At 33.5% G+C, this 17,634-nt stretch overlaps 1 protein-coding gene across 1 annotated transcript in view; it reads left to right on the plus strand.

Annotated features, from left to right (window-relative positions):
• Positions 1–17,634, plus strand: part of LOC150099398 (SWI/SNF-related matrix-associated actin-dependent regulator of chromatin subfamily A containing DEAD/H box 1B-like) — a 406,425-nt gene that overhangs the window by 197,019 nt on the left and 191,772 nt on the right. The window contains exon 9 of the mRNA XM_090404492.1: positions 1,418–1,553. Coding sequence (XP_090260618.1) covers positions 1,418–1,553 — 136 coding nt within the window. The remainder of the gene's footprint in view (positions 1–1,417; positions 1,554–17,634) is intronic.

Here is a 17,634-nt window from a genome sequence, read left to right on the forward strand (position 1 = left end):
TAGAAAAGATGGAAGGGGCACTTCTCAGAACAGTAATAGAAGGTAAAGTTCCTGGAAAAAGAGGAAGCGGTAGACATCAATGGGATGGATAGTGTGTGTGTGTGTGGAGTGACTGATCTTCAGAGAGTTGAGGCTGCCAGAAAAGAAATCTGCAAGATTCCCTGACTAAATTGAATAACTGTTGTTAATAGATATGGTATGAAGGTCAGCAATAACAAAACAAAGACAATGAAAATAGGCAGAAAACATTGAAAATATCAACTGCATTGTGAATGGAGAACTTATAGAACAAGTAAAACATTTCAGCTACTTGGGCATGATTTTTAGTGAAGATGGGAAGTTAAATATGGAAATAGACAACAGAATCAACAGAGCTGGTATGATAGAAAGTCAAATGAATAAATTTATATGGAATAAGAGAGAAATTAGCCAAAACACTAAATTAGCTGTATACGAGACAATGTTGAAACCAATTTTAACTTATGGATCTGAGAGCTGGGTTAGAAGTAAAACACTTGACCAAAGACTAGAGACTGCAGATATGAGAGTCCTGAGAAAGATTAGGTGCATGAACAGATGGCATCAATGGCAATATCATATTAAAAATGAGGATGTTAGGAAAGAACTTGATATTGTCAGCATCCAGGAAGATGTGTTAGCAGAGCTAATCTCGTGGTATGGTCACTTAAACAGAATGGGAGAGGAAAGATTAGGAAAACAAGTGTTCTCTGCCAGGTCGGCAGGAAAAAATTACCCAGAGAAAGACCAAGATATAAGTGGATTGATACAGTAAAATGTGCCTTAGAAAATAGAAATGTAAGATTTGATGATGTTGGAGTCTTGATAGGTAACAGACTGATTCGGAGGAAAATTGTAGATAGGAAGTTAGTAATGATGTAAATTTTTCTTGTAGTACTATCATATTCTGCACCCCTTAAGGGTATATATCAGGAATTTGATGATGATGGTGTAATCATTTATGCAAGAAGGAAGTTGTAACTTTAGTGAAACACATAGTCATAGTTTAACATTGCTCTTCTAATTAAAAAAAAAATAAAAAAATAAAAGACATTGTCTTAGCTTATCATAAATAATTTTAATTTATTTACTAAAATAAAGAGCCAAAAGATTTCAGTTTGACAATGGAAATGTAAGTAAAATGGATATTAGATTCAGCATTATTTCAAAGCCGAATGTAGAAACTATGAAAGTTTTGTAAAAATAAGTTGACCATAGAGCTTACTCGAATTTACGAAACTTTCATAGTTTCTACATTCGGTTTGAAATAATGCTGGATCTAATATCCACTTATATAATTTTAATTTAGTTTATGTATTTTATTAACCTAAAAAAGATGAATTCTAAATTTTCTTCTTTTATTTGCTACCTAATTTATGCCCAATAATTTTATGTTTAGATACAATATGATTACCAGCAGTCCAGAAGATCGGGGTCTCTTCAAACGTATTGAGTTTCACTATGTTATATTTGATGAGGCTCATATGCTAAAAAATATGGGATCTCAGCGCTATCAGCACTTAATGAGAATTAAGGTAATCCTAATTAATCATCTGTTAAATTTATAATTGAAGTTTAGTGATAGTTTTTATAATCAAGTATAAAAATTATTTTTCTGCATATTTATTATTTTACATGTTATAAATGTAACTGTTCATGTTTTATAACTACCATGATTTAATAATATCTTTATTAATTTCTTAAAACTCACAGTGCTCTTTAAATTACTTTGCAGCAGTTCTGCTTTTAATTGGTATTGAATTTTATAAATGTAGTTTCCTTATAGATTTCTGAATATTAATAATATGCAGTTCTTTTCTGATATATTTATTTATATGGTTCTATTATTGATGCTCTGTCTCGCTAAATTAATTCAAAATTCTCATAGTTGTGGCTTCCATTCCTTGATAAATTGTTCTCTTTCTAGTCCATCTCTTAGATCCATCCATATCTTACATCTATCATTTCTGACATTCACAGTAAGGGCTATTATACCAGGTATTATGATATTCCAACATAACTATAATTTTATGCCTTGTTTCCTATCAGTCTTTTAAACTGGTGTATTATTTGTTTGTTGTCGGTTTGATTATTTCGTTTCTCTAAAGCACTCCTAATCCACCTATACCTTTGCTTTCCGCAGGATCTTTTTCCTGCTTCTCTTTTACTAATTTTTCGCTTCACATTCTGTTTAAGTGACCATACCATCTTAGATTAGCTCTGCTTGCACATTCTTGAATGCTGTCAAATTCTTACACAGTGTGTGTGCACATGCGTGCATGCATGTACACACACACACACCACTATAATGTATTTACTCATTCTAACTAACTACCAAAAGGTCCCAGCTAACATTTAATAGCAGTGTCTGTTTAAGAAGCCATTTTATTGGTCTTCAGGAATTTGCTGTATCAAGTTTGACACTGTATTAATAATTAGTAGATCTCTTTTGATATTTTTGTGTTGAATATGATTCAGCCATTGAAGCCATTTATTTGCTTGTCTTATTTTTCTTTCTCATATCTCTGGTCTTCAACGTTATGACTTGCCAGCCGGGAACTTTTCCCCATGGACTGCTTTATTGTCCTCTGTCCACTGTGATGTTTTTATTTTGCTAGCTGAGACATTTTTAAAACCAGATTTTCCCTTAAAACTCTAATATTTGGCTCTTGTTTTTAAATTCTGTCACTTTTTTTAAATTGATTTTAGAGTTCATATCCTGAGAGCTCTTCAACCCTAAATCCTTTTCAAAACTTTAGTGCAATTTCTTTATTTCAGTAGGATATTCATTTTTAATCATGTGCACACTAGATGATGTTACTTCCTGCCTCAAATCTTCTATATGCTGCTGTATCTCAGACCATTCTGATGACATCACTGTCCTCAAATGGGCATAATATTACTAATTCTTTCTTTTAAGGTTACACAGTGATCAGCATTCATATTTATAAATTTAGGGACACAAAATCAAACATGTTAAAAATATTATTTTATTAATTAATAATATAATAAAACTTGATGTTTCGACCCCCTGTATCGTGGTCATCATCATCATCAGGATACATGCGTATAAGGAACCAAGCTATATGCTCTAGCCCAGTATACAGGTAAACTAAATCTATGTAGTTAATTAATCCTTTTTCCAAGCCTGACCTCTAGTGATAAAAAAAAAAAAAAAAAAAATAAATAAATAAAATAAATTTTAAAAAATTAAAATAAAAAAAAAAATAAAAAAAGATTACAACTACAATAAACTGCTAAAGTCCTATGTATTAATATTCTTCTGGATTTGTACAGTTTCTGATTGTTATAATATGATTTCCTTCAGTTGCTGTTGAATGTTATAAACACTTCACCAGGTTGCCTTCTTGTTGTGGGATTTTTCTTTGGCTAGTTTTGGTTGTTATACAGAGTGTAGATGGGTTCTCCACATTCTTGGAATGGTTAGGTCATCTTTGTTGAGATTTAGGTTATGTTGGAGCATTTCACATGACTCTTTAAATTTCCTCTCAAACCAGGTTTTGGTGTGGTGTAGGGACTTGGTATTTTTCCAATCAATTCTGTGGTATGTTTGGAGTGCGTTGTCAGAAAGGCTGGTTTTTCCAAAATGGAGGTATTTAATGTGTCGTTTGTGTTTGTCTTGTAATTGGGATAGTTCGCCCTGTTTCCTCTATGTATGGTATATTACATGTGCGTTGTATTTTGTATACCCCTGGGTGGGCTAGATGTGGAAGAGGATCTTTAGAACTGAGTAGGTGTCTTAACTTATTCGGGAGTTTAAAGGTGTATTTAAATAGTGTTCTTTCTATTTTTTCAGAAATGCCTCTAAGGAATGGCAATAGCATTCCTGAAATCTTTTTTGTTCTTACTGGTATCTTTGTGAAGGATCTTGTGAATAGTTTTTTTACTGTATCCATTTTTTATAAATGTTTGGTTGATGATCTTGTATTCCTGGTTTAGAGCTTGTCCATTAGAACAAATAGTTTGAGCTCTGTGTTAAAGGGTGCTTATGACACCTAGTTTTTGTGTTGGATGGCGGTAAGAATTTTTGTGTATGTATTGGCCTGTGTCTGTAGGTTTGCGGTAGACTGAGAAGGAGAGACAGCCAGAGGGAAAACGTGTGATAAGTGTGTCTAGGAACGGAAGAGAGTTGTTTTTTTCCATTTCAATGGTGAATTGGATACATTTGTGTTGTTTGTTTAGGTGGCTAAGGAATGTATTTAGTACTTCACGGCCGTGGGGCCAAATAGCGAAAATATCGTCGACGTATCTGAGCCAAATTTTGGGCTTTAGACATGCTGTCTCTAGAGCACGTTGCTCAAAGTCTTCCATATAAAAGTTAGCTATTGGGGGGAAAAGTGGTGAGCCCATGACTGTACCTTCTTTTTGAAGATAAAAATTGTTTTGCCACACGAAATATCCAGAGTGGAGTACGTGGACAAAGAGGTCCGTGATGTCGTGTGGAAATATGTTCTGTAAGAGCAAGATAGTGTCATTGATTGGGACATTGGTGAAAAGGGAAGTTATGTCAAAGCTGACTAATAAATCTTGGTCGTTGAATGTAATGTTTTTAATTTTATTTATGAAATGTGTATTTTTTATATAGGAAAGGGACTGACCTACCGATTCCTTGAGTGTGGCCGCTAATTTTTTGCGTAAGTGATATTTGGGCTGTCAATTCCTTCAACAATCGGACATAGTGGTGTGTCTGCTTTGTGTATTTTTGGCAGGCCATAAATTCTGGGCACGTGGGCATAATGAGGTATTAATTTTTTTGTTGTTTCTTCGGGCCATGTGTGGACGGATTTGATTAATTCAGTTGTTTTCTTTTTGCTACATTTTGTGGGGTTGTAGTTTACCATTTGGTAGGTGTTGTGGTCCGATATCAAATGGTTCATTTTTTCAATGTATGTTGTACGTCTAAAAGGACAGTGACGTTACCTTTATCTGCTTTCGTGATTATAATATCTTGGTTATTTTTTAAGGATTTAAGGGCCAGATTTTCGGTTTTGTTTAAGTTACTGCTTAGTTTTTTGTTTGAATTTAGTATACGCGATGTTTCCATTCGTATTCTATCAGCTAGATTGGTGGGGAGGGATCTTAAACCTCTCTCGATATGATAAATGATATCAAGTTTGTTCACTAACTTCGGAGCAATGGCGTAGTTCAAACCTTTCTTTAGCAGTGAGAGTTCACCTTGGTTGAGATTGTGGTTTGATAGGTTAATAACGAAGCTGTGGTCTGATGGTGGTTGGTTGCTCCTAATTTCTTTTGTGGGCGGTTGACTGCTCCTTTTGATGTCGGTTTGTGATTGGCTGTTCTTTTCATTATGGCATCCTGATGGTCTTGTGCTTTTCTGTTGTTGTTGTAAGACTTGAAATTCATTATTAATTTTTCTTTGTTTTTCAGTAATGAGTGCTTGGCCGAGTAGTCTGTGATCCTGTCTAAAATCTCCCAAATTTCTGGAATAATGTAGGTGGATAGCTCTAATTTAAGTTGTAGAACTTTGGCTTGGGTAGATGCTAGGTTTTTATGTGCCTCGTGGATTTGTTCTCGTAATAAAGCTTTTTACAACCGGGCATAAATATGGAGCGCTTTGGCTGATTTAAACTTCTTCTTTAGTTTAATGCAGTTCGGTATTAAGTTGCTGTCTCTACATCGTTTCAAAATGACTGGTCGATTCGTTAACAAGGAAATACGTATCTTTAGCTTAACATAGAAGCTGCACTGCTTGTGGGTCCCATCTCCATGGAATATGATGATTCTTTCTTTTAAGGTTACATGGTGATCAGCATTCATATTTATAACTTTAGGGACACGAAAAAAGGAACCATTTGATATCGGACCACAACACCTAACAAATGGTAAACTACAACCCCACAAAACGTAACAAAAAGAAAACACTGAATTAATCAAATCCATCCACACATGGCCCAAAGAAACAAAAAAAAAAAAAAAAAATAATTAATACCTCATTATGCCCGCGTGCCCAGAATTTATGGCCTACCAAAAATACACAAAACAGACACACCACTATGTTTGATTGTTGAAGAAATTGACAGCCCAAATTATCACTTAGCCAAAAATTAACGGCCACACTCAAGGAATTGGTAGATAAGTCCCCTTCCTACATAAAAAATACACAACATTTCATAAATAAAATTAAAAACATTACACTCAACGACCAACATTTATTAGTCAGTTTTGACATAGCTTCCTTTTTCACCAATGTTTCAATCAATGACACTGTCTTGCTCTTACAGAACATATTTCCACACGCCATCATGGCCCTCTTTGCCTACGTACTCCACTCCGATATTTCATGTGGCAAAACAATTTTTACCTTCAAAAAGAGGGTACAGCCATGGGCTCACCACTTTCCCCCCCCAATAGTGAACTTTTATATGGAAGACTTTGAGCAACGAGCTCTAGAATTGGCGTGCCTAATGCCCAAAATTTGGCTCAGATACGTCGACGATATTTTCGCCATTTGGCCCCACGGCTGCGAAGCACTAGATACATTCCTTAGCCACCTGAACAAACAACAGAAATGCATCCAATTCATCATTGAAATGGAAAAAAAAACAACTCTCTTCCGTTCCTAGATACGCTTATCACACATTTTCCCTCTGGCTGTCTCTCTCCTTCTCAGTCTACCGCGAACCTACACACACAGGCCAATACATACGCAAAAATTCTTACCACCACCCAACACAAAAACTAGGTATCATAAGCACCCTTTAACACAGAGCTCAAACTATTTGTTCTAATGAACAAGCTCTAAACCAGGAATACAAGATCATCAACCAAACATTTATAAAAAATGGATACAGTAAAAAAACTATTCACAAGATCCTCCACAAAGATACCAGTAAGAACAAAAAAGATTTCAGGAATGCTATTTCCATTCCTTAGAGGCATTTCTGAAAAAGTAGACAGAACACTACACAAATACAACATTAAATACAACATCAAATACCCCTTTTAACCTCTGAATAAGTTAAGACACCTACTCAGTTCTAAAGATCCTCTTCCACACCTAGCCTACCCAGGGGTATACAAAATACAATGCACATGTACCATACATAGGGGAAACAGGGCGAACTATCCCAATTAGACAAGACGAACACAAACGACACATTAAATACCTAAATTTTCTTCTTTTATTTGCTACCTAATTTATGCCCAATAATTTTATGTTTAGATACAATATGATTACCAGCAGTCCAGAAGATCGGGGTCTCTTCAAACGTATTGAGTTTCACTATGTTATATTTGATGAGGCTCATATGCTAAAAAATATGGGATCTCAGCGCTATCAGCACTTAATGAGAATTAAGGTAATCCTAATTAATCATCTGTTAAATTTATAATTGAAGTTTAGTGATAGTTTTTATAATCAAGTATAAAAATTATACTTGATTATAAAAATTTCCGGCCTTTCTGACCACGCACTCCAAATATACCACAGAATTGATTGGAAAAATACCAAGTCCCTACACCCCACCAAAACCTGGTTTGAGAGGAAATTTTGTAAAATGCTCAAACATAACCCAAATCTCAACAAAAATAATGACCTAACCATTCCAAGAATGTGGAGGACCCATCTACAACCTGTATAACAACCCAAACTAGCCAAAGAAAAATCCCACTACAAGAAGACAACCTGGTGAAGTATTTGTAACATTCAATAGCAACTGAAGGAAATCATATTATAACAATCAGAACTGTACAAATCCAGAAGAATATTAATACATGAGGACTTTAGCAGTTTATTGTAGTTGTAATTATTTTTATTTATTTATTTAATTTAATTTCATTATTTTATTTTAATTTTTTTTATCACTAGAGGGCAGGCTAGGAAAAAGGATTAATTAACTACGTAAATTTAGTTTACCGGTATATAGGGCTAGAGCATGTAGCTTGGTTCCTTATATGCATGTATCTTTCTGATGATGATACATGCATCATCAGAAAATCGTTTCGACCCCTGTATCATCCTCGATACAGGGGTCGAAACGTGAAGTTTTATTTTATTAATAATTAATAAAATAATCTTTTTAACACGTGTTTTTGTGACACTAAATTTATAAATATGAATAATATTACTAATGATTACTCTGTTCTGAGTAGAATCTAGCTACGTAACATTACTATTGTCTTTGTCCTTTTCTCCAAAATTCTGCTTGTCTAGGATTCATAATTTGTCTGGAAATCATTTCTTATTTTGCTATTTTAATCAACAGAAATCAATTTTTCCTTTTTTCTTTATAAGCTGCTCCTCTTAGGATGTAAAGCAAATTTCTCTACTTCCCTAAGAGAACATTCTCTGAAGGCTATAAGACAAATAAGTCTCATCATCCAAATTTTCCGTTCTGAAATTTGTTCACATCCTTTTACTTGAAATTGATTTCCATCCAAGAGATAGACTTCATATTTGGTGAGTGTCCAGATTTCAAGTGCATTAAAAAAAAAAATCATTTTATTATTTTTGCGATGTCTCCTGATTGCTTGTATTTTTGTCTTTTTGATTTTCAGTAACACCTGCTATTAGTATGCTATTTCTATAGTTCTTTGGCTTCTATCTTTATTTTTATAGAAATAGCATACTAATAACAGGTGTTACTGAGTGTAAAAAAGACAAAAAGATAAGCAATCAGGAGATATCACATAAATATTAAAATGATTTTTTTTTAATGCACTTAAAATTTGGACACTCACTAAACATGAAGCTCTACCTCTTGGATGAAAATCAATTTCAAGTAAAAGGATGTGAACAAATTTCATAATGGAAAATTTGGATGATGACAGTTCTTAGTTTAAGGAGCTTATCTTTAATCTATTGAGGTTTTATTCTCTATATTTGAGGGGATACCAATGGTCTTTCGATGATCTTAATTGATTGCCTGCAAACCTTTTCAATGTTTTCATCGTTTCTGCTTGTCGAAGGTCAGCTAGATTACGGTTAGTCTTCAGCTGACATGTCCTCATTTTTAAAATGGGAAAACCACTCGTTGACCTTTTCCAATCGGCATTTTACCTAAAGCATCATCCTTAAAGGCTTGATGAAGCATAACAATACTTTCAACTGCAGTTTTATCCAAAAGAAAACAATTTCACTCACACTCTCTGTTCTTTGTGGTCAGCCATTACAAAACTGCCAAACTTGCTTGTAAGCACTAACAAAAAAGCAGCCAGAACAATGGACCAGTTCACAAAGGATGGCCACTTGCCAGACTGGACACTTACCATAACTGCACACTCACGATGCCTAGTGGCATCATCCATAACTAGAAAATGTGCTCACACCAGTTTCAGGTTCTGGTTATTTTTGGGTATCCCCCACCCCCTCGTATTTTTATTCTCTATATAGATGTTTATAGGGCATAACTACATATGCATGCCTTCTTCAGCTACCTCTAAAAGTGCATCATTCAACTGGTCTCTATTATATTTGAATATAGTTCTCATAGGCATCTGTATGTACATTATTCAGTCAGATTTGGAATATAGTTTTTCCTTACATTGTTTATGCTTCCCTAAGAATTTCAGCTCACTTGGACAAAAATAAAGAGGGAAGTTGTAAGGGGATTGGTCATGCTCACAGACAATGTTAAAGATCTCATTGTTCAACTGATTTTGGTCATATTTGGAATATAGTTCTTTTTTTTTTTTTTTGGTATTTCTTAAAAACTTTAGCTATTCAGACTAGAATGAAGAGAAGATCGAAGGATAGTCATTTCCTCTTGTAGGTACCTCTACAAGTTCCATTTTGTTTAAGTTCTCCAGAAAAATCCAGTCTGATGCAACTGAAAGTTGCAAGTCAGAGTAAAATGAAGTAGATTTTTTTTTTTTTTGGGGGGGGGAGGGTGCTTCCTCCTCAGATCTTTTTTTTACAGGTCCATTTGGCTGTTCTTGTTTCGAAATTCTGAATATTATTTTTATGTTGTTTAAAGCTCCCTTGACAGTTTCTGCATGTTTGGCCAAAAATGGAGGGTTGATTATAAAAATAAGAGGAAAAAAAGGGAAATGTTGCAAACACCTACAGATTTTATCATACAACTTACTTGGTCCTGATATTCACTGAATTTTTTACTTTATCTTAAAAAAAAAAAAAAAAGATCTCATTTTAAAAAAATCTCGTACATAAAAATGAGCCAGCTACTGAGGAAATAGGAATTTAGCTGCAGTTCAGAAGTAAAATTCAAATGTTGATAGCAGCAAGCAGTAATAGTATCACTAATTTCAAAAATCAGTGATACTTTTGTCAGTAAAGAAGCTGCTTCTAAATTGCAGCTGACACCCTTTAGTGAGATACTGCTTAACTTGCTCATTTACATATGTGAGATGGTTTTGGAGATATTTATAAATAAGAATACAGATGTTATAGTTATGATTCTCATGCATATAAAAATGTTTTAGGAAGATTTAGAGACCACAGCAAAGCCAAAAATAATAAGTTCCTGCTGGAATTTTGCTCAGGACAGGAAATAGTCATTATTAAATTTGTTGAAAGGAAACTTTTGTGTTAAAGTTTCACATAGAGTCAAATTTGTTCTATCAGAGGCAAACCATTGATTAAAGTATACTAATATTACTGCAGAAAAAAAACAAAAAATGATTGAAAACCAAACCCTGGAAACTTGTGACAAAATCTGAAGAATATGTTGATTTATTCATCCAGGGATATATGATGAATTTGTTTTCAAGGATAACCCTACATGATAGACTCCAGATGTTAGGGATAGCTCTGAAAAAGACCTCTTATCAAAAGCTCATGTCAAGCAAGTCTTCAGGTGCCACAAATGAATACACAAAAAACATAAACAAGGCTGTGCTTAAAAGTTGCTAAACAAGTCATGGGAAACATATCCTGAAGATTGGCAAAATATTCTGGAGGATATTGCAAAAAGTTTAGAAATGGAGGGAAGAGAACTAAAGAAGTAAATGAGTAAATATGAGATAAAAACTGAAAATATTCTGGATGTGTGGAATAATATTACTTCGAAGCATTGTTAAATGAGATTAGTCGTGACAGAAACAGTAATAGTAAGTATTCATAAGGAATACACATCAGAGTGCATATCTCTGTGTAAGGTAGAATAATCTATCACAATAAGTATCTCAGATTTCACATGAACTTTGAAGTAGATATTTGACCTGATATTTACATATATCATGTTCTTTACAATAATGCTCAAATATGGTGATATGAACGTCTTATAGTGGTCATCCTGCAGATAATTCAGAACAGAAGATTTAATTTCAGATAATTGAAATAGAGCTCTCAGATCCTGTTTCTATGAAAAGGGAAGTAAACCGAATATGAGAATTACAGAGGAATTTCCATACTGAATATTCCAAATAAGATGAATGTAAGTCTACTTGAGAAAGAGGTGGTTCAAGAAATCATAGAAATATAACAGTGATCTATATTTAAGTTTTGTAGGTCTGAAAAAGATAATATGAAGAGGCAGAAGAAAAGTTGATTGAAACATTACACTTAGCCTGTACTTAAATTATAAGTCAGCAGCTTAGAATTGAAGGATGCAGGAAATTAGTTGGATCTAAAATAAGGTATAATATAACAGTGCACATTATCTCTGCTATTATTCATCTCTTTTTTGGATCACATACTAAAGGAAAGTGGCGTTAAACTTGTAATTCAGATATAAATGTTAATTATTATTATTATTATTCGTGACACCTCCAAGGAGTCCAAAGACTCATCACAGGAGGACGCCCACTGTACAACTCCATCTTCACCACTACACCGAACCTCTACTACCCATCGACTACATCAGCGCCATCTACTGCCCACCACCACAACAAGTATTTTTTGTATGTAAATTGCATGTGTTCTGAATGGCCGATTTATCTGTATGCAAGATGAAAAACCCCATTTCTGGGAGAAAAAAACCCTGCTGCCTCTGTATGAGATCGGCTAACTCACCTTCAATTGAAAAAGTCCATGTAAAAATTCCTCCGGTCATGATGGGAATCGAACTTAGGTCTTTTCTAATTGGGGAGGGGGGGGGTGCAACGTACTGTCATTCTTCCAATTGTGCTACGGAGGTACTTAGAAAAATTTCCTCTAGTTGTCAACTAGATTCGGAAGCAACTCTTCCTTTGTGTGGTGAAACGCCGTGGTATTCAAATGCCACATCCACTGAGCTACACAGGCTTTCATGTTAAACTGAATTCTTTGCTTATACAAATGATGGTATTCTCCTAAAAAAATCTATTACAAGTCTTTTGAACTGTTAATTAAATTAAATAACTTTTGATAAATTTGGTATGAAAATCAGCAATAAAAAAAAAAAAGAGAAAAACTACAAAAATAATGAGTCTCAGTGAAATATGTAGAAAAACATTTTGGCTGTTAAACACAGCTTTTAGTGAAGATGGTAAATTAAATATGAAAATATCACAACAATCATAGCTGTTAAATTAGTGAGCCATTTGAATTAAATTGACAAAAATGTTATAGCCACATACAAAGGAATAGACAGCATCTAAACCAGTTAAACTTATGAATCTGAGAATTGGGTAAAAAATAAAGCAGTTGGTCAAAGTCCATCATTATCATCAATTTCCTCAAGGGGTATTCAAGTTACAATGACAGCTTATGGAAGAAGTCGATAAATTTGAGTAATTATGCACTACTAAGTGCATCCTACTTGCATGATATATCTGCTCTCTCTCTCTCTCTCTTCAATAGTCTTTCCCTTTAACTACTGGAAACAAAAAACAAATCCAGCTAGTAATATGCAAAAGGTCGACTGAAATTTGGTGGGCTTAAAAAAAATGCATTTAGTGCAACTTTCTTTTAAATAACATGCACAGGTTATTCTACTTGTGATGTCAAATGTCGACGTGGACTATTTAATTCCGTTAAGTGATTTTTGAAAAACTAGTAATTGAAACTACATTGTAAATAGTGGATAGACGAATCTATTAAACAAAGATAAAGGGCTGTATAGCCTTAAACATGCTTGTGTCCAACTACCTGTCAACAGTACCCCACAGTGATCCACTTTAAGATAATCAAGGTAGGCAGTGAAACTGTTCAGAAAATTTAGGGAGCGAATACAAGAAGATGTAATTGGCATAAAGGAAAAAAATAAAGGAGACAGCTCTGTGGGAGGAGCTTTTCAAAACTGAGATTAATAATCTGAAATTTTTGAATTCACTTTGAATTCAATTTTTGGCTGTATTCAAGATCTAAAGAATAAATTTCATTATAATGAAAAATTAATTCAAGAAATAACCAAAACAAATGCGGTGCTGATGAATGAAATAAAACTATTTAAACAACAGATATGACCTGGAATGGGAAATAAATGATATACATGGTGTTCTAGTCAAACAGCATTGAAATAAATGAACTACTAGAGGTGCCAAATAATGAATAAGCTAGCATCACTACTGGGATTAGCAAATGAGATACAGTGCATGCACACAGATTGCCATCCAGCAGGGAATCGGACAATAAACTGCTTATTATTCAACTGCACCATAAAAGTGCCTCTGCCTACTCCATCCAGAAAAGATTAGTGCAGAAGATTTTCATGAACAATTAAAATCCTAACTTTATCTAATAAGTAATTGCTTTACCAGACAAAAGAGCAAGTGGGAAAGTTAAATATGTGTGGGTAAGAGACAGAAAAGTATTCTTAAGACAAGAAGACAAAAGTGAAGTAATAAGGATAAGAACACTGAAAGATCTCATTGAATACAATAGGAAATGCAAATAATGTGCTATGCATTCTTTATGATCTGAGCATTATGTATTCTCTGACCTAAGTGATACTACAGACACAAATGGATTTAACAAGTTACTTAAATAACTGCAAGCTAAACTGTGAAAATCTTTTTTTGAAAAGCATTCATCAAATTCTTGCCATGTACCCTCAAGGGGTGTGCAGGATATGATAGTACTACATGAAAAATTTACATCATTACTAACCTCCTATCTACAATTTGCCTTCAAATCAGTCTGTTACCTGTCAAGACTCCAACATTATGAGATCTTATATTTCTATCTTCTAAGGCACTTTTTACTATATCTTGGTCTTTCTCTGGGTCTTCTTCCTGCCAACCTTCCAAAGAACACTTGTTTTGCTAATCTTTCCTCTTCCATTCTGGTTAAGAGACCATACCACGTGAGATTAGCTCTGCTAACGAATTCCTGGATGCTGACAATGTCAAGTTCTTTCCTAATATCCTCGTTTTTAATATGATATTGCCATTGATGCCATCTGTTCATGCCCCTAATTTTTCTCAGGACTCATCTATGGACTCTAGTCTTTGGTCAAGTGTTTTACTTCTGACCCAGCTCTCAGATCCATAAGTCAAAACTGATTTGAACACTGTCTTGTATACAGCTAATTTAGTGTTCCGACTAATTTTTCTCTTATTTTATATAAATTTATTTAATAGACTTCCTATCATACCAGCTTTGTTGATTCTGTTGTCTATTTCCATATTTAATTTACCATCTTCACTAAAAATTGTGCCTAAGTAGCTGAAATGTTTTACTTGTTCTATAGGTTCTCCATTCATAATGCAGTTGATATTTTCAGTACTTCTGCCTATTTTCATTGTCTTCGTTTTGTTATTGCTGACCTTCATATCATATCTATTACAACAGTTATTCAATTTAGTCAGGGAATCTTGCAGATTTATTTAGAAGTATAACATCGTCCTCATAAAGCAAAGAGCTGAGATTAACATCTCCAATTTTTATATCAGGTTTAATACCACTTTTCTTCATATTGTGATCCATATAGAAAATGAATAACAGAGGGCATAATATGCATCCTTGTCTGACACCAGATTTAACATTAAACCATCTTCCTGTACTTCCTTGAATTCTAACTGCTGACTTACAACTCAAATAAAGAGAGAGTATTGCTTTATATGATGCCCCATTGACACCATACAACTGTAGTGTATTGGAATAGCTTCTCTCTTGGCACCTTGTCGTATGCCTTTTCCAGATCGACAAAACTTAAATACAGATCTTTGTTGTAATATTCCCATGCTTTCTCAACTATTTGTTGTAAAATGAAAATCTGATCCTGACAGCCTCTATTTGGCCTGAATCCAGCTGTTCTTCACCAATTCTTCTCAACTATTTCTCAAGTATACTTGCATAAATCTTTCCAGGAATGCTCAGTAGAGAAATACATCTGTAGTTCTCACGTTCAGTTTTATTTCCTTTTATATATATATATGGATACTATGAGGGCTCTACTCCAATCATCGGGAATTCGTCCAGGTCTTCTAAACTATTCAGTGCAGACGCTGTAAGACTTTTATACCACCATACTTCAGCATTTCTGGTTGAATATCATCTACTCCTGCTGCCTTCTACATTTTAGGCCTTTGATGGCTTTTTTTTTTACTTCAACAAGTATGGACATGTGTTTCTGGCTGCATTCCTGTTGAGTGTTTTTTACCACTGTGTTATCACTGCTTGTTTCCTTTAGCAATTTTTCGAAGTAATTACTCCATACTTCAAGGATATCTTTTTCTCGAGTTTTCATATCAACTTTATCATCTCTAACTTCTTTTACAGCACTGTTCCCTCCATTTCTTAGCATCTTCAACAACCTCCAGAATATCTTGACTGAATAGATTATATGGAATATATATATATATATATATTTTTTTTTTTTTTTTTTTTCATGTAGTGCTATCATATCCTGTACACCCCTTGAGGGTACATGGCAGGAATTTGATGATGATGATATATATATATATATCCACCTTCTTGATATTTATTTTCTATGTTCTTACCAAAGTCTTCCCATGACTTTTTGTTTAGCTAGTTTTATACAGTGTTAAGCTTTCTTACATTTGTCTCTGTATTCTCTAAGAGCACAAGCTGACTTATTTGCCAGGAACTTTTGTTATGCTTTCTTCTTTTCCTTCACTGCCTCTTTAATTACCAGTGTCCACCAAGGAGTTCTGATTTTTCTATCCTTGCAGACAACCTCACCACAGGCATCTCTGGCTGAATCAGTCAACTTGTACCATGCAAATATTAGATCTCTTAAGATAAATTTTGATAATTTTTTTTACTATTTTCAGAAATTGACCAATATATCAATATACTGATACTATGTGAAATTTGGATAAAAAATTTTAAATTGGTAATTACTCCCTAAATGGCTATGATATGTATTACGATTGCGGAGATTTATTATCGTTCAGAAGGAATTATTATATAAATTATATTATATTAAATTATCGTAGACAGGCTTATACGTTGGTTATGCATTACTAAATCACTTAAGGAATTGACAACGTAGATACGAATATAAATTAAAGTGTAATTTAATTTATATTCGTATCTATGTTGTCAATTCCTTAAGTGATTTAGTAATATATTTAATTATATTTTAATTTTTTTTTTTAAATTTAAAATTATATAAGAAAAAGAATTTAACTTTAACAACCTTGGTGCAGAATTCATAATGGTTCATGATACTTTGATGGATATACTGATTTTAGCTATTTATCATGCCTGTGATTGCCCAACTAACATATTTCTAATGGAGTTAGATAATACTTGAAATTATTCAAAACACAACACCATTATTTTAGTAGGCAAACATAAATTCATACCTATACAAAACTAAAAACACTTCTGAAGAATATAAAAATATACTTTACTCCTGGGTTCCTAGCTTACATAGACAGCAAATCAAAGGAAGTGAACAACTCAGTAAGTTGTGTAGATCACATATTTGTGAGAAATATATTGGCCTTAAAAATATATATATATATATATGTATATGTATATATTTAGCAGTGGCATCAAGTGTCATTTCTGTTGGGTGTATTGTCCTGTGGGTTATGCAACCCACGCTACAAATTTCAGGTCAATTTGACCATATGCATGGACATCCACAGAAAATTTTCCAAGAAAGGGGGGATAGGGAACCCTTGGAGACAAATAATCACATCAATAAATGTTTATAATTATTGATGTAATTAAATAATTACATCAATGAACGTCTTTTAGCATTTTTTTGAGGTAATTATTTGTCGATGTAAACTACAATATAAATACATTATTTTCATTTGACATCAATTTTGATGATCTTTAATTATTAGGGAAAAAAGTATTTGGAATTAAAACAGTTTTTAGCACAATTTCATGTATAAAAAAATTGACCGGCATATTATATTAAAAATCAACTAATTAATTAATCCGAAAATCCTGAATTAAATTATTTCAGTTTAAAAGCAAATAAAACTATTTAACAAGTAAAATAATATTAAATTACATACACTTACCTTTTAAAAATGTATTTTTCTGTTTAAATCTGTTTCACTATAAATTTGCAATTCACATTTCACTCATTGATTCATTAGACACAGAGGGAAACGAACACTGGTCGCAGTTCACAAGAGTAATGAATCTGCATCAGGAGAGGTGGGGGGACAGGGAACCCCTGAGATCAAGTAAAAAATTCCACAAATTATAATCATAAAAGTAATTGAGATATGTAATCTTACATCCTCGACCATGGGACGCTTTTTCTGTCTTAAAATTTTATTATGCGTTGGCCTATTTCGGCCATTGGAGAGGTAGCCATAGAA

This window comes from Typopeltis vanoorti, chromosome 14 (genome assembly GCF_054136105.1).
Source record: "Typopeltis vanoorti isolate ZY-2024b chromosome 14, IOZ_Tvanoo_1.0, whole genome shotgun sequence".
In the NCBI taxonomy this organism is placed as follows: Eukaryota; Metazoa; Arthropoda; class Arachnida; order Uropygi; family Thelyphonidae; genus Typopeltis; species Typopeltis vanoorti.